Source organism: Microtus pennsylvanicus, chromosome 4, assembly GCF_037038515.1.
Source record: "Microtus pennsylvanicus isolate mMicPen1 chromosome 4, mMicPen1.hap1, whole genome shotgun sequence".
NCBI classification, from domain to species: Eukaryota; Metazoa; Chordata; class Mammalia; order Rodentia; family Cricetidae; genus Microtus; species Microtus pennsylvanicus.
Window position 1 is genome coordinate 36886050 of NC_134582.1, and position 18729 is coordinate 36904778.

The 18729-nt window shown below is 41.1% G+C and overlaps 1 protein-coding gene across 4 annotated transcripts in view; it reads right to left on the reverse strand.

Moving 5' to 3' along the window:
* Ap3s1 (adaptor related protein complex 3 subunit sigma 1) overlaps positions 1 to 18656 on the reverse strand; it is a 45363-nt gene extending 26707 nt beyond the window's left edge. For 2 of the 4 annotated variants that reach the window (XR_012910292.1, XM_075968703.1), the window contains exons 1-3: positions 18444 to 18653; positions 8210 to 8301; positions 4593 to 4704 (exon numbers count right to left, since the gene is read on the reverse strand). Coding sequence is in view for 3 of the 4 variants with exons in the window: in XM_075968703.1 (XP_075824818.1) it covers positions 4593 to 4704; positions 8210 to 8301; positions 18444 to 18512 (273 nt within the window). In the remaining variant the exon portion in view is untranslated. Of the gene's footprint in view, positions 1 to 4592; positions 4705 to 8209; positions 8302 to 18443 lie in introns of all 4 variants that reach the window. The other 2 variants (XM_075968705.1, XM_075968702.1) reach the window with 2 other exon arrangements.
* Between the last annotated feature and the right edge of the window lie 73 nt (positions 18657 to 18729).

An 18729-nucleotide genomic window follows, 5' to 3' on the forward strand; every position in this document is an offset into this window, starting at 1 on the left:
TGTGTATTTCCTCTTGATAATCTTCACCCAAGACAATTACTTGTAACAATTACATTTACATTTTTTTTTCAAGACAGGGTTTCTCCGTAGCTTTTGGTTCCTGTCCTGGAACTAGCTCTTGTAGACCAGGCTGGTCTCAGACACACAGAGATCCGCCTGCCTCTGCCTCCCGAGTGCTGGGATTAAAGGCGTGCGCCACCACCGCCCGGCTACATTTATATTTTTAAGAATTATTTACTAGTGTGTGTCAGCCTGCGTGCCCACACGGGTATGTGGGGTTAGAGGACAATTTGATGGAGATGGATCTTGCTACTGTGTGGGTTCTGTCCAGCAGGCCTGCATGGAAAGTGCTTTTATCCACTCTCTGGCCCACAACTACATTTTTAAAGGTAGTTTGCTTTTCTTCTTCTTCTTTCTTTAGTTTTTAGAGATGGGATTGCATATGAATTGAAAATACATATGTGTGTGTGTGTCTTAATGATTCTCATAAATTAACACAGCAAGCAAAACTCAGATAAGAAAATATCAATAATATGTAGTCATAGCTATATTTTATTTTGGTAATTTTCAGTATAACTATTCTAATTAAACTTTAGGCTTTATTGTCAATTATTTTATATTGTATACTGGACATGGACATTAAATCCATTCATCAAACAATTATTTCTTGAAGACCTTGTATGAGATAAATCAACAATAATAATGCAATGCAATATACAGTTCTGGTAGATAAGTCAATAAATAACATAACCTCTAGGCTTCCATAGAGCTTTTATTCTATTTGCAGTAAATGATTAACAAAATATGTCAACCATATGGCATATAAAATGGTAACGTGTGCTAAGGAAAAGAAAAATACAGATGTATGTTAGAAATGTAGAGGGGAATTTTAGAAAGCATAGCCAGAGATTTCCATACTGAAAAGGTAGTATTTGGGTCAAAACCTGGAAGAATGATATAGAGCCAGTCAAGTGGGTACCAAATGAAAGAACATTCCAGGCACAGAAGCCAGCAAGTACGAACTCTGAAGTAGAAGTCTGCTTGTTAGATCAGTAAGAGGCTAAGCACGTGAGACGGAGACAGAAGGAAGATAAGCAAGCAATGGGGGGCGGGGTAGAACACACAGGCCCCTGGGTAGCCAATGACAGATGTGCAAATGTGGCACATTTCTCCAGGAAGTTATTATGGAGAGTCTAGGATAAAAGGTATGAGATGTGGCATACTGCAATGGCTTCTGACTGATGCACCAAGTGAGGACCCAAAACAGCAGAAGCAGGGAGAACAGCCAGGAAACTGCCAGAATACAGATTAATTGTGGAGGCCTGGACCAAGTGGTAACAGCCAAGAAGGTAGTAAGTGGTCAGGCAAGGATTCGCCTAAGATGGAGGCAGGGTGCAAAGAGTGAGACCTAAGGACAGTGAGACCTAAGGACCTAAGGACCTCAGGTTCCGACTACAGCACTGGAAGAGTAAAGTTGTTGCTAACAATAAGACAAAATCCATAGGAAATACAGATGTCAGATCTACCTCAGAGTGGTACACAGGAAGTTTGAGATCTTTATATAATACCCAAAAGGAGAAGTCCAGAAAGAAATTGGGCTTCAAAGTTATTTACTCAAAGAAAAGCTCTGGGCTAAAGATTAAATTTGGTACCACATAGATAATAATATTTGGATAAAATAACTTAGCAAAGGAATAAACCAACAAAAAGAGAAGATACTCAAGACAGAACCCTAAGACATTATCAACAACTACAGTTAGGTGAGGTGATGAGGCCACGATGAAGTAACTAAAGATGCAGGACAAAAACCAGGGAAGAACACTACCCTCAAAATCAAGTAGAGAAAGTACTCATCACGAGTGAGCAAACTGAATCAGGCAGAGGAAGACTGCTAAGAACCTTGCAATTCAGCAACAATGGTGCAAGAGAGCAAAAAGGGTTCCAGATATATTTTTATAACTACGTATTTTGTTGTCAAAGGAGAGAAAGAAATAATGTCAGTGACAGAAGGGGAGCAGAGGTGGGAGAGCACGGTGCTGGCTGCGGGGATGATTTAGAAGAGGTGTGCGGGTGCTGGAGAAGAGGAAGTGAAGACTACAACAGCCTGGTCCTCAGCTAGGAGCACCGTGAGTGCAGCCTCCACAGAACAAATAACAGACAGGCAGGTGGACAGCAAGAGCTGGCCAACGCTCTCTTCTGACTGCTTCTTCTTGTTAGTGCTCTAGGAAGTGAGGTCTTGCTAGTTTAGAGGAAGTGATGTCAGGGTGAAAAAGTGGGCCACATATGAACTATGACTAGTGGACAGTACTAAGGACTTCCCGAGATCAGTAGTCTAAAGTGAGCAGTAAATAGCATTGTGCTTTTCTTCAACATCTTCCAAGTGGGGGGCTGGAGAGATGGCTCAGAGGTTAAGAGCACTGGCAGCTCTTCCAGAGGTCCTGAGTTCAATTCCCAGTAACCACATGGTGGCTCACAACCATCTGTACTGAGATCTGGCGCCCTCTTCTGGCGTGCGGGCATACATCGAGGCAGAATGTTGTATACATAATAAATGAATAAATAAATAAATCTTTAAAAAAAATCTTCCAAGTGTATTAGCACAGGCTGGGAATGAAGTGCACAGAAGGCTATGCGTACTGTGACTCTCCTTGGAATCTAAACTGAATAAAGACAAGCAAGACCCAGGATTAGGGAAAGTGAAGAACACGCCAGATGTTAAAACCAGAGGGAACAGAAACATGGAAAGATACGAAAGCAGCTGAGAGAAGAAACCGAGACTGAGAGGACAGACTGATTTGCAGTTGTCTAAAAACGAGGCCTACACATGAACAGGAAGCTGGGGCAGAAGGCACTCTGAAGATAGAAGGCCATGGAATGTTGTACGTGAAAACCCCAAAGTCCAGGTATGAAGATAGAAGGCCATGGAATGTTGTACGTGAAAACCCCAAAGTCCTACACATGAACAGAAAGCTGGGGCAGAAGGCACTCTGAAGATAGAAGGCCATGGAATGTTGTACGTGAAAACCCCAAAGTCCTACACATGAACAGAAAGCTGGGGCAGAAGGCACTCTGAAGATAGAAGGCCATGGAATGTTGTACGTGAAAACCCCAAAGTCCCCAAGAGCTTTCACACATGCAGCCCTGTACTGAATACTAGTGAGGAAGAAGCAATTTGAAAAGTCTACAGATTTTAGGTTTGTACAATCCTGTGAACAAAGGTGATTGCTATCTGTGTCTAGGACTATCTTTTCAAATCTGTCACACTGACAAACAGTCTTGGAAAAATAGTGTCTTCCTTTACAGCAAAGGATACGTTTACTTTTTCCCTTAAGGAGAACCTCGTTCTCCCCAGAGCAGACATGATTTCCCCATTATAAAGAAAGTCAGCTCCCAAGTCTGGGGTTCCCCACCCATGTGATGAGTTACTGGGGTGCAGGCATCGCCTGGCTCCTTCACAGCATCCTCTGAGACGAGAACTAGTGCAGGCAATTGTTAGTGTGGATCGGGGTGTTTTCCGGATAATGCTTCTGCTGTTAGTAATGCAAGAAGTCTACGTCTCATCCTTTGCTGCCATTCTTTATACCGTAGGTCAACTTAGCAACTTAGCTTGCAAATGGAGGACAATCTCAAAGCCTTGACAGTTGCTGACAAAATCCCCAAGGCATGGGAGGTAGAAAGAGATGAAAACGACTAAATTCAGGCTAGTCTAATAATAGGAGATGAAATCTAGAGAAGGAAAGATGCTGGAAGAAACAAATACATCTCTAGGCTCAATAAAATGAAAAAGCACACATGCACACACACAGGCACACACACACACACAAGCACACACATACAACCTGTTGAAAGTTGAAGGCAGTAATAAAAAAGCAAGATTTAATTTAAAGCATCAAAGAAGTATTAACAGATGAGGTTCAAAACATCAGTTTTCTTATGAATGACCTTCAGTTCTATGGACACACTTCAAAAGCTTTTCAGAAGCCTGGGAGAGTTAAGTCTTCAGGGTCAGATTTGGACATATGCAGAAAGACTCAGAGTCTTGGGCTCCTTGTAGTAACTCACACGAACAGAAAAGGCATGACGAAATTAGTTGTAATTAGTCCTAAATAGATTAGTTTCTCCATCCTTTAATATGGTTTGAACTGGATCATGAGGGTACTGTTTTTCTAGATAAAATAATCTACTTCCAAGTTCATAACTAAACAGTCTACCAAGAGGCGGAACCTAGCTGGAGGAAAGGGGCCACTGGAGGTGTCTTTGAAATGTTCGTCTTGTCCCTGGCCCTTTTGCTTCCCAACGGCCACGAGGACAGCAGCACTCCTCTGCCATGCTCTTCCGCTGCGCTACTGCTTTGCCATGACATAATGCAATGGGATGGAGCAGCTGACAGACTGAAACTTCAGAACTCTGAGCCAAAATAAATATTTCCCCTAAAATGATTTATGCCAGGTAATATGTGACAGCGTACCCACCTGATAACTATGGAACACTTATCAAGCAAACCATCATTTTATAAAGTTTGAATCTTAAATTTACAAAAATATAATCAAAATAACTAATTAAAGGTAGTTAAGATCTAACTGTTAACTTACTTGAATTAGGTCTAAAATGCCAAGTTCACTTTCTGAGGAATCCACACAGAAGACAAAATATAGTGTTGCATAATGTCTATAAATCAGCTTGTTGTCAGAGCCTCCGATTAATCTAAATGACAAAACAAAGTAATTAAAATGGTGAACAAAATGCAGAACATTTCATTAGTTCAAGCAAAATGGCATTTGTTAAGACCTTTTGTAAAACAGAATGTAACAGTGGCATAGCGTTCAAGTAAACTTCAGAAGCTAAGTAGATTAAGACAGCAATTTTCTTCAGAAATGTCAAGTAAAAAAAAAAGCCAGCACTTAATTTTAGTTAATTATTCATTAAAGTATTCACTGAGTTAAGTGTGGTGTGTCAGGCACTGATAGCAGGTAAAGAGACGAGAAAGTCAACAGGTAGGGGAAGGTGCCACACAGAGAACCAGGGCAGGTCTAGCACATCCATGAGCTTCCCACTTCAGAATGAACAGGGAGAGACAGACAGACAGACAGACAGACAGACAGAGAGAGAGAGAGAGAGAGAGAGAGAGAGAGAGAGAAACAGAGAGAAACAGAGAGAAACACACACACAGAGAGAGAGAGAGAGAGAGAGAGAGAGAGAGAGAGAGAGAGAGAGAGAGACATTTAGACTGACATCTAACTAATAGGGTGACCCACGGAACAATGAAGAGAGGAGCACCTTGGAGTCAGGTAGCAATGGCTGAAAAGGGCTTTTTGTCATGACAATATGCACTTTCAGGGAGACATGAGGCCAGTAGACAAGAATAGGTTAGTAAACAATGAGGCTGAAGGAACAGGCAATCCAGATCACAAAGCATGTGCAAATGCTTACAAGATATAACTTCATAGGTCACAGTAAAATACACAGCTTAAGACTGATTATCAGCTAGGGGGGAAAAAAAAGAGTATTTCTTAAGTTTTAGACAGACTTAGCATCAAGATGCTCTCCAAAAACACTGCTCTTAAATCTAAATGTAAGAACACTGGGCTAATGAATGCTCAACTCTTTCATTAAATTCTTTTATTCATATGACTAGAATTTAGCATTTTTAAAAGAATAATTTAGGAATTATCTGAGGCATCTTCTATTTTTCCAAATACACTTTAGCTGTATAATAGTCAAGTTTATAATACCAAATTCACCTTCTCAAGACCACTTCCACATTAACATGATTTAAAACAAGATTATACACAATCAAAATTAAGAGAGTATCCACAAATATGGTACGACATTTTTATCAGTCCATAAATATAACACTAAACTTGCAAGCTCTATAGAAACAACTTCTAAGTACATTCTACTTCCTTGTCCTGTAAGAGCAAAAACAAATTATATGGGGGGGGGGGGGGTTCCAGGGAGGATTCTTAATATGCTAGGTTACTTGTCCAGAGAGGATTTAATTTAAAAGTCTGTATGTACACTTTGAACATTCTGACACTGGTTATGACAACAGTTACAAATTATTCCCTGAAAGGGAAAATAAACACATCAGCTATTTTACTGTAAGTTGTCTTTTGTTTTGCTTTAAAAGACCATGCTTCTGAAAATGTGTTACAAATTAGATTAATGCTCAGAGAAACTAAGGACCTGTGCAAAGCAAGAACATAATTGGCCTTGAAAAACATAATTTCACTTTAAACCAATCTAATACTATATAAGTTATTGTATAAGTTGTCTTAGTCAGGGTTTCTATCGCTATGATGAAACACCATGACCAAAAGTCAAGCTAGGGAAGAAAAGGTTAACTTGGCTTACATTTCCACATAGAAGTCCATCACTGAAGGAAATCAGGACAGGAACTCAAACAGGGTAAGATCCTGGAGGCAGGAGCTGGTACAGGGGCCTTGGCTGCTTACTGGTTTGCGGCAAAAGGCCTGCTCAGGCTGATGTGTTATAGAGTCCAGGACCACAGCCCAGAGATGGCACCACCCACAGTGGGCTGGGCCTCCCACACTGATCACTAATGAAAAAAAATGACTTTCTGCTCAATCTTATGGAGGCATTTTCTCAATATCTCCTCTCTGATGACTCTAGTTTGTGTCAAGCGGACTAAAAAGTATACAGTACAGAGGTGAAATGCAGAATGTAAAATTTTATAAACATAAGTTTCTAATTTTTGACATCTTCTTAGACCTAATATTTCATTTTAGAGGAAAAAACGAAGTTCCAAGAATTTGAACAATCTGACCAAGAGAACTGGCTAACCAGGATCAAAACTAGAATGAGGATGGATGAACAGCTTCATCTTTGGCACAGTAAGTAACTGCCTCCCATTTTTATATGGTTAGGGAAGAATGTCAATTTCAAAGCCTAATTTCCGTCCAAACAGGGTCCTCTTTCTATCTACCATGTGAAACACCCTGCGCCTGCGGGAGGTGAGATGCCTGTGAGATGGTAATAAGCTAAGAGAGAAGCAATGGCTATGGCAAAGACGACCAGATTCCCACAGAGGTTAAACAAAAGCAGAACAAGTGGCTGCCCTGCTCATTAAGTTAGAGTCTGGGGGAGCTTAACACCAAATCTACACATCATAAACATGCATTACATGTTTAAGTACAGTATGATATAACTTTTTAAAATGCAAATAAACTTTCCACATGATTAAAAAAATATGGCCAGACAAAAATGGGTTCTGTTGCCCTGATTTTTTTTACAATATGCATCTTATCATTCATGTGACTTTGCTGATACTTAGTTTTAATTCTCAATAAGAACATATTAAGTGTACTAGTTACATAACTGGGGAAGAAAACATTTTGAGGTAAACTGCTGCCAATAGAACCCATTCATTTTAAAGGATTTACTTAGAGCTTGGGATGAACATGAGTAGGAAAGCACTTGCCTAGCAAGCACAAAGCCTTGGGTCTAATTTACAGTGCTGCAGACAATGAAAAAGAAAAAATAAATATCTACAGTATTTATTTAGTTTTCAAGCTAATTTTTTCATTTTAAAAACAGAAACATCTACTAGTTGAATTTATATAGGGATATATTAGACTCATAGATATTTGAAAAGTAGACTTTGACTTTGTTTATAATAAAATAAAGCATATGATCTGAAATTTTATGTGCATTCAAACTAGGAATACTACACCCATTAGAAAGAATGATCTCCCAGAATTTTTAAAAATGTATTACACTTATTTGTGTATGTGGATGCACATATGACAAATGACAACTTGTGGGAACAAGTTCCTTCCTATGTGGGCCCTAAAGATCACATTCAGGTCATCAGGGCTGGCAGTCAGCACCTTTGCTAGGTAAGTTCTATTTCTCCAGATGAATTTACAGGCAAAAGTTTACAAAGTATTAAGCAAAAAAAGGCAACATGCAAGTAAACACTGTGATCTCATAAGTAAAATATTTTAAGGCTATATTTTTATGTCAGTAAATATAAAATGCACAAGAAACTGGGTGAAAGGACTAAGGCTGGGAGGGGAAAATTTTTAGAAAGACTGAGTATCTTAAAAAGTCTATAAATTAGAGTTATGCCTAACAGTGATAGCAATTAATTCACCAAATTTAATGAATTACGATGAAGGATTTTCATCAAGTACATACTTTCACCACACACTGGAAATCAGAAATACCCACGAAAAGCTCTACTTACAATCCTCCTTCTAGGAAATTACACACATTCTCATCTCGCTTCGACACCAAATGGAAAGTCTCCCTGATGATCTGCTGTTGCGTATCTTCACTCTGAGAAAGAATAATTCACACGCATTAGGATCGAGTTTGCAGGTTTAACAGCATTGCAAGATATTTTGAAAATAAAAGATAGTAATTGTAATCTGGAAACAAAAAGGGGGAAAGGTCTTTGGGAATTAGATTCAAACTACAAAGGCAAAACCCAACACTGTTAGATAAAAGTGTGGGTAGGGAGCCTTATTATAGTTTACCACTACAATGAAAGTAACTTATTTCGACCTTCAAAACTGAATGAGAAACAGAACACTCAGACACACTGGTGAAAAAGGAAAGTAGATATCAGCTATTCAAAGACGCTGCTTTTCAAATGGCTAAAGTAAGCAGGGAAGTAACGTTAGGTAACTCATGGAGCTATAGTAAGTAATATTTAGTGCAGGGACAATAGAGAAACTTGAGTTTACAGGTAAATTGAACCTTGGTAGAATACAGATTGAGGTTATGAGTCCACCTTATTCATCTTTATGTAGACCAGATCCCAAACCAAGAATTGGCTCCATAGATATTTTCTAAACTTAACCAAGCAATTCCTATCCCAGTAAAAAAGAGCTACTTTCCCAAGTCATTCAAAATGTAAGCAAAATCATGAGCAGAAACTTCACAAGAAAGGAAGTAAGATGGTTCATAAACAATATAAAGATGTTAAGCCTCAAAGTAATCCAGTGACATTCAGTTAAAGTAACAATGGCAACACTCCAAGGAGCCACAGTAGAATAGGCATGAAATAGCACAAAAATTCAAAGCACAGAAACTCTCAGCCCACCAGTGTGGGGGTAAAGGGCACTAGCATTTCACAAGTTTCATTCATCAACACTTTTACTCCTTATACTCTTCTAACCCCTGTGAAATCAACCTTTGAGATCAGAAACAACTATCAGCAATGGCATACATATAAAACTCTTAATATGTCCAACAGGAAAGCACTTATAAAATGACTTTTTTAAAAGCTGAAATAATCCAAATATCCTCCATTCACAGAACAAATTTAACATGTTCTTATCCTTAAACATTTAAATTTCCAAATCATAATGGGAAAAATAAAAGAGCCTTGATTCAATCTGTCGCAACAGCAAGGGGCAGACTGGATAGCCTACGTACAACTGTTTATTTTTGACAGGTCTGGGGCTACAAGTCCAAAATCAAGATACCAGCAGTTCTCTCTGTCCTCATGCAGCAAAGAAAGAGGGCAGAAGCTCGCTCTCCAGCCCCTTAGGAAGACACTAGCCCCACAAGAGGGTACACGGACCCACTCTCATGCCCTCATCTAAACTCAATACTTTTCCAATCTGCAGAAACCATTCCACTGGAGTTGGAGCTCCAGCACGGGAACCTGGAAGAGACACACTTCAGTCCCCAGCTGAAATAGAAAGGGCAAGTAGCACAAGGACACACAATCATTCCATTAGCATAAAATTCAACTAAGCAACACTAAACATTGCTTAATACCATATATTACAGGAAACAGAAACAAAACCATTGCCAGAAATACTAGCACATGTCTGCAATGCAAGGATGTAGGAGGCTGAAGCAAGAGCGCTCAATTTCAAGACAACGCTGGTCTACATGGACAGTCAGATGATAACCTGATTACACAGCGAGACTTCATGTCAAAGAAAAACATAATTAAACTATAAGAAAATCAAAAAGATGAGTAACAAATACTAGAGGATTGGTTTCACAAAAATTATATTCTATAATCACATTACAACTAGGTAGAAAAAATCAACAATTAAATGCAAGTTATTTTAGTTTTCAATCAAACTTTTTTTTTAATTCTTGGAAGTTTTTATTTATTTATGACACACACACATACTGGGATTTTTGTGTGTGTGTGTGTGTGTTTCTTTTTTTATGTTTCTTTTTTTTAATTTATTTATTTATTAAGGATTTCTGCCTCCTCCCCGCCACCGCCTCCCATTTCCCTCCCCCTCCCCCATCAAGTCCCCCTCCCTCATCAGCTCTAAGAGCAATCAGGGTTCCCTGCCCTGTGGGAAGTCCAAGGACCGCCCACCTCCATCCAGGTCTAGTAAGGTGAGCATCCAAACTGCCTAGGCTCCCCCAAAGCCAGTAAGTGCAGTAGGATCAAAAACCCACTGCCATTGTTCTTGAGTTCTCAGTAGTCCTCATTGTCAGCTATGTTCAGCAAGTCCGGTTTTATCCCATGCTTTTTCAGACCCAGGCCAGCTGGCCTTGGTGAGTTCCCGATAGAACATCCCCATTGTCTCAGTGTGTGGGTGCACCCCTCGTGGTCCTGAGTTCCTTGCTCGTGCTCCCTCTCCTTCTGCTCCTGATTTGGACCATGAGATTTCTGTCCGGTGCTCTTATGTGGGTCTCTGTCTCTGTCTCCTTACATCGCCTGATGAAGGTTAATATTCAGGAGGATATCTATATGTTTGTCTTTGGATTCACCTTCTTATTTAGCTTCTCTAGGATTGCGAATTATAAGCTCAATGTCCTTTATTTATGGCTAGAAACCAAATATGAGTGAGTACATCCCATGTTCCTCTTTTTGGGTCTGGCTTACCTCACTCAGGATTCAATCAAACGTTTAATGAATAGATAATAACACAATAGTTTCTCATCTCTGTATATAAAGACTGCAAGCTTCTGAACTGAGAGGTCAGTCCTAGGTAATGACTCCTCTGTGACACCGAAGGCTGCTCAGCAGCAGCTTCAACCTCAACACTCAAACTAGAGAAGTGAGCTCAATGTGCCCGCACCCTCCCCTGCTCTGGGAAAGGTGGAAAAGTAGGGCAAGATCCCTCTTCCAACTCCAATTAAATGAAATAGATATGCTTCTGGAGGTACTTGCAGATGGGATGGAACCCAACCTGTGGCCCCTGGAGAAAGAGATAGGCAGGATACAAGGAGGCTCCCCTCAGTACCTGGCCCCACAGGGCTCCTTCAGGTGGAGGAGGGGAGCTCTAGGATCTCTCTTTGACCCAAGAGAAGTCTGTTATGCAGTATTTTAAGATCAATAAATTACAGCAATAAAAAGCAAGGTAGGATAAAGGGATTTCCTATTTGAAAGTTTAAGTGGGGTGACATCTCCACTTCCTAGAGAGCATCCTAGGAAGGGGGTTTGGGGCATCCTTAGCTGCCACAGCTTCCAACCACCTCCAGTTGGTGATGTCAGACTGAGGCTTGGGTCAGATCCTTCTCCATCCCACATTCCTGGTCTCCACTTCACAGGTTCAGCAGTGCTAACCCCATCACGGCTGGGAAAAAGGAAGACCTTGGACACTGGAGCACAAAAGAACTTCAGAGCATATCTGCTCTAAAACCAGGTTCTTAAAAAAAGAGAAATTAAAAAGCACTAATATAAACCCAAACGAGAGAAAGACCTAAAAAACTATTCCTTTTCAGTCTTTTCAGAGATGGTTCATGTGTGTGTGTGTGTGTGTGTGTGTGCGTGTGTGTGTGTGTAAGCTACCAAATTCAGCAAAGTGGAAACATATACAATTAATACACAAAAATTCCTTCCATACCATAAACATTTTCCAAATTTACTTTTGAACTACCTATGGAGTTTTCTCACCTGCTGTTTCTCCCCACCCACGCACATCAGCCACAGTGAATGCTCACTGCTCTCTTGAGTTCCCTGCCTCTGTCTCAAAACACAGTGTTCACCCCACTTAATAAAGCTGTTCCGGCCAATGGCTTAGCAGAGGAAAGCCAGGCAGAGACATAGAAAGAGAGAAGGCAGACTACAGGGAAGCTGTGGGACTGCCCAATGAGAAAGACACCACTAGAACCTTACTGGTAAGCCACAGCCTCGTGGTGATATATACTCAGATTAGTAGAAATGGGTTAATTTAAGATTCAAGAGTTAGCTAGGAATATGCCGGAGCCTTTGGCCAAACAGTGTTGTAATTAATATAGTTTTGTGTGATTATTCAGGTCTGGTGACAGGGAAACAAAAGCAGTCTCTGCTTACACCTTGGTATCATTCCCACTCCTGTTACACACTTAAAATAACATATTTGAACTTCCTTTGTAGATTCCAACAGGATCTGAGCTCTGTATCTGAAACACTCGGGAGAGATGTAACCTACGAAACAAGTACAATTCAGAAATTAAGAAGGATATCATGAAAATTATAACACAAGAAATTTTCAAATTCCTGATATAAACTAGAAAAAAAGCTTGAGGAAAATGCCTACAGAAGAGATTGGAGGCATAGAAGAAAAGAAAACATTTTAAGAATTTACAATAGTCTAGAAGAATCAAGAATTAAAGACTCAGAATAGAGAGAAGGACCAAGGATATAGCTAACTCTGTGATAGCCCTTGCCTAGCACACTCAAGGGCCCTAGGTTTAATCCCTGCATCAAAACAGAACACAAAGAAACCAAGAAATGCTTCCAGTAGACAATTAGAGCTTCCAGAATAATAATACCTGATGGAGTATCCCACGCTATGGACGTGAACAGTCTCACAGCAAGGAACTCTAAGACTTTAGAAACAGAAGTCTACGCATTCCTAGTAAGTCATAAAGTCATCATACACAGAAAGGGAGCAGCCAGAATTACTACAGACTTTTGAAAACCAACAATGGAAACAGAAAGATGGCACAGCATGCAATCATGAAGATTAGAATTCTAGATCTCAATGTACTTATTAATAAGACTTTCAGAACAGCAAGCTCTCATAAAATCTACTTCTTGTTACACTTTACTCAAGAAGTCACTGGCTCTACCATGATAAGACAACAGACAAAGAATCAAGCAATTGAAGATCTAACATAGAAAACAGCCAAGAGGAATCTCGCAGATAAAGTCCAAACATGACTGCCAGGCAACTGGCAGAGACTGATCCTAGCCAAGAGGTTCCAGAAGAGATTTCTTAATGAACAGGAAACTGACAGACACATGCTGGCAGAAACATAAATTAGAAATAAGTAAATAAAAAAAAACTAGCTCAAAGGAAAAGCGATTATCTTCGAGGAAGATAAAATGTCAGAAGGAAAAAAAAAAACTAAACAAAATTTACAACCTGGCTCAGCTGAGGATGATTTACATAAAAAACTAATATGGACACTGAGGACGGACATAGTCTGAAGTATAAAGTAGCTTTGAGGGACTGAGACTCTGATACTGTAAGTCAGAACTAAGTGATTATTTCCAATAAGAGAATAGGTCATGTCTACAAATGAAAACTTAGCCAAATGCACATTATTTACACAATGCCATGATAACCAGATAAAAGTAGTCACCGTGGGAAAGGAGATATAAGGAAAGGCTTTTTATTTTTATTTTTGAGATATTAATTTGATTTCAACATTTCTTCCTTCCTTTCCTCCCTCTGAACCTTCCCATATACCTCTCCCAGCTCTCCTTGAAATTCAGTCTTTTTTTTTTACTGTTATTGCATGCATATATGTATACATGTATACATACATATATTTCTAAATACAACCTGTTCAGTTGGTATAATGCTACCTGTATTTTCAGGGCTGGCCATTTGCTACTGAATAACAAATTGGTGTGCTCTTCCCTGTGGACAGGGCTTTTTTTAAAAGGCTGAACTGTGTAATAATACATATTGATATTACTCAGAACTGCTGATAATTACACCTTTTAAAATTTCATTTTGTTTCAAATTTTGAAACAGAGTCTCCCTATGTTGTCTAGGCTGGTCTCCAATCCATGGGCTCATATGAGCTACCTGCCTCAACTTCCCTCCTAGCTGTGAGTACTGGGACTACAGCTGGGTGCCACACCTGACTAACAACTGGCTGGGTGTAGCTAAGTGGTATGGCATACCCGAGCATACATGAAGCTCTAGGCTTCATGTCCAGGATGGGGAAAGATGAAAATCAAAATGCATCTAACTATCCTGCCACATTGTCATAAGTCACTAAAGGAAACCAATAAGCACAGCTACAACTTATTAAAGATGTTTAAAAGAAAACGTCATGTTCAGAACTTCATATTTGAGGATTTAAAGAACAATCTTTCTAGTGCTGGAAGTTGTTAAACAGCCTAATACCTAAACACAGCTTAACGTACTTATATTGGGGTAACTCATGCATTTTACAGTTTACAACTGTTTCTGCTTGTACTTTAAAGTGTGGTAATCTTTAGTATTTGCGAAAACAAGAACAGCAACTCACAATGTCCTTCTACTTTATCAGCATGATTCACTAAATACATTTTGATTTACCAATAACACAGAAATCATATAGCCCAAGAAGGTTTTGTTGTTGCTTTCGTGTTTAATAGCTATGTAAAAAAACATGTGTTTTAAATGTTAGTAATATACAAATAATTTCTAGGTAACTGTTAAGACTAAAAGTTACTATTGCCAGATTGCTGTGGGTAAGCATGACTTGAAAGATAATGTGCACACACACAAATGCTAAACTTGCAGAAGTTTAGAAATGACAAGGATATAGCAGGCAAAATAAAAGGGGAAGTAATCAGCCCAGCCGTTCTTAATATCTGACTTAAGTGGAAAGAGCCACAAGTTTAACTCAGCAAAGACTACAAAACACGTGTTACTTCATGTCTCACAAATGACACCAACCGAGAGGCATGGCCAAGGCTACAGTACAAAGGGGCAGAAATGACCACACAAATGTGATATCCTGAGGAAGCCTAAACGAAGAGCGAAAACCCATCGTAGTAGGGAAACATGCCAAAGTAAAGCAATTTTCAAACTGTTAGTATTAACCCAAAATGTTAAACTTAAACCTCAGCATCCTGTCAGAGAACAGAAACGTTGGCCTAAAAATATCCTGAAATATTGCTTAATTTATTTAACTCTAAACTGACCTTATTGGATATACTTTTAAATAAAGTACATTTTTAAATTTATTTGTGTGAGGAAGACACCAAAGGGTCAGAGGTTACCATAAAAGAGGGCTCTTTCCTCCCACTACATGGGTTCTGGGCATGGAACTCAGGTTGCCAGGCGTGGCAGGAAATGCCTTCCCAGATGAGCCACCGGACAGACCTGAAGAACACTTCTTCAGAGACGTCTCCCAGCTTTACACAGGAAAGAAGTAACAGCTACTCCACCTACGTTCATGCTGAAGACAGATTCTGAAAATCTCTGCTTAATGGACAACTAAATTGTAACAGTTAGAAGGAAATTTAACAATCAATTTTAATTCAACTTTTATCCCAAAGCTAGATTCCAAAGGAAAGCATTTAACAACAGTTCCTTAGGAATTCACTGCAGGAGCCAGAGAGTTAAGTTAGGTTAAGAGATCTGACTGCTCCTGCAGAGGGTAACGCTTGGCTCCCAGCACCTACTGCAGGCAGTTCACAACCAACTGAAACGCCAGTGCCAGCGGATCCCACTCCCGGCCTCAGCGGTCACCTGTGCACATGTGGTACACACAGACATAGACAAGCACATGCACACAATAAAATTTAAAAAGTTCAGTACATTAAAGACTCGATGTTGACTGCTGGAAATGACACAAATATGCTTAAATTTCATCTTCAAACAAAAATTCAATAGGATGTCCCAAGGACTTAGGGCTGTGAAGCAGAGTATCATACCATAAAAAGGAAGTTCTAAGACAAGAGCAGCAGCAGGGTAAATTCCTTCAGAAAACACTGTACATGGTGTCTGGGCTAAGCAAAGACAAGGACTCGATTTGGGTTCTGTCACAAAGAGAAGAAAGGAATTTCAGGCAACGCAAAAGGGCTACATTTGGATGACCATTTTCTAGCGTGCTTACTTGACAGTCTCCACTTGTAAGGCGTGTGTTTGTAATATTCCTTCTCCAAACATCAACTTCTGCATATGTGCACTCCTTAATCTCTGCCTGGAATGCCCTTCCCCGCAGGTATCTCTCTACGAGGCTGCTTTTCTTATCACGCTCAATACTTGGCTTAAACATTACTTCTTGGTGAGAATGTAACCGGCTGCAGTATTTTAAATTGTCATGCTCACAGTCCCTACTTTGTCTTGATTTATTTTCCACATCATTTATTTCTATTAATACCTGTAATGTCATACAGGCTATTTTTTAGCCATGTCTACATCCTCCTACAAGCAGAAAGTGGATGTGTTTCTTCACTTACAGTGCCTACATGTGGCAGGCATGAAGTAAACATTTGATGACAATGGAATAAATGAACAAAAAATAGAAAAATACAACCCCACATGGGTTATAGTCTAGTGCAAGAAGCAAAGAAATAAATTACTTTCAACTATTTCTGAAAGACCATTTAGCACACGGTCGGGAAGATCCAATTTGTAGCAGCTGACAGAGAAACAGTTCTGGCACACCACCTCTATATAATCCACGTCCCTTTAAATTCCGTCCAGCCCCACGCCACCGGCAGCACTGTCACTCAGTGACCAAAAAAGTGCCACCACGGCTGCTTCAGCTGCACACCTTCTCCACATTAGCCGTCACTGCTACCTAATAATGAAAGGTAAAAGACAAGTCTGCTTCCACTGCTGGACAAAGCTGTATTTCTAGATTTCCAAGTTAAATTCATACTTCATATGATTTAAGTCTACCTATAGTAGTGATTACGGTGAAATTATGGATTTATCCAAGGGACCTATTATTCTGAATAGTGCTTAATAATTAAATTTATAATACTAGGGATTGAAGCCAGGACCTTGTGGATGTGAGAAACACTATCACTAGCCCACTTTTTACTTTTTATGTTGAGACAGGGTCTCACTAAATTGCACAGGCTGGTCTTGAATTCATAGCCTAGGTCTTGACCTTCCAATACTCCTGTCTCAGCTTCCTGAGTAGCTGGAATTACAGATCTTCATCACCAGGCAAGACGGATTACTACGTAAATGTGCAGATTTAAATGCAGAAAGAAAAACAAAACTCTTCAATGTGATCTCACTATTGGAACGTGCCTTTTCTCCACAGCAAATGGACTCAACAAGGGCATTTTATGCAATCAGGTAATGTCAAGCTAATGGCATTGTTTTCCTCAGAAGGAACAACTAGAATTTTATGTTCGACTCAAGAACGATCTAGACTTTTTAAGCAGCCCATTAGCGTTTAGTTATACTAACGATAAAAAACCACGCGGAAAGTAGAGCAAAGTGTTCTTTAGCATCAGGGAAAGCGAAGCAACTTAAGGAAATGCAGCAGCTCTATTTCTCACTTCAGCCAACACCTCCACAGACTGCATTATCACTTCAGGCAAACTGACATTTTCACGTTTCATTTCTAATGGCAGGAATAATTTCCATCTGGGGCCATGCGCATAAAGTGTCGGTGTTGGCATATTTTCAACACTAAATTCAAAGTCCATGTCTGGCTATACGCAAAACGTCCCCAAGACAGCTACAGAGCTCACCCTACAAATGACAGCTCAGAGCATGACCTAGTCTGAGTTTTGCCCTCAGGTAAGGCATAGGAACCTATCACCTCTCCTCCATCGTTTAGATCTTCGTGACTTGAAAGTCTCTGCTCCTAGCAATATTAAACAATGTTCACAGTTCTAGAAGAGAACTTTCTCAGATGCTATTTCCTGTCAACCAAAACTCAGGGCAAATGCCCTTATGTTTTGGTTTAAAGAAGAAAAACCACACCAAGATGAAATCGTTAACTCCGAGATGCAGAGTCCCTTTCTGATGGGCCAATGACTTACGCTGCCAGTTAAGTCAAGAGTAGATTCAGACGGTAGGTTAAAACCCCAAAGGCAACGCCGATCGCAACCCCAGGTTCCCACTTAATTTCCTCAACAGTCACACGGGGGCTTGGGAGGCTTCCATATGGAAACACACTGCACACACTGGCCAGGGCGTGCGGCGAGCCAAAGTTGCAGAGCTCGCCGGGGGATTAGGGCGGACAGCACAGTGGCCCATCTGTCCCCGAGCGACAGAAAGCAATCCACCTGGCCAGGCTGGGCGACAAGGGAGTGGGACTGGGAGCGGCGCGGCCGCCGTGCTGGAGCGGAGGTGCCGGGCAGGTGGGCAGCGCCCCTCGCGGCGGACAAACCGCCTCGCCCACAGACGGCGAGCCGCTGGCGGGGAGTGGCAAGCGGCTCCCACTGCCCGAGGTGACAGGCGGGCCAGCGGTGCAGGAGTCGGACGCGGGGAGGGCCGCGGCGTCGCGAGGGTCGTTCGGAGGAAGCCGCTGGGCGCTGCCCTGCGCCGGCGCTCGCCCTCTCCCCGGGTCCACGGCAGGGGCATACTCACATAGGGCTGGTAGAACTTGGAGAGCCGCGGCTTCCCGTGGTTGTTGAAGATGAGGATGGCCTTGATCATGGCTGGGCCGGGCCGACCGGGTGGGCGCTGGGGCCAGGGCGGGGGCGGGCGTGCGAGCCTCGCCTCCGGGAGCTTCGCTGCCACTGCTTCCCCACCCGCCCCCTCTCGCACGCGCGCGCGCGCTCCCCCGCTGTGGGGCGGGGCCTGGAGGCGGGACCTGGGCGGGGCAGGCCGGAAGGAAACGGAAGCGTCCCTGGCCGGAGCCAACTTGCTGGAG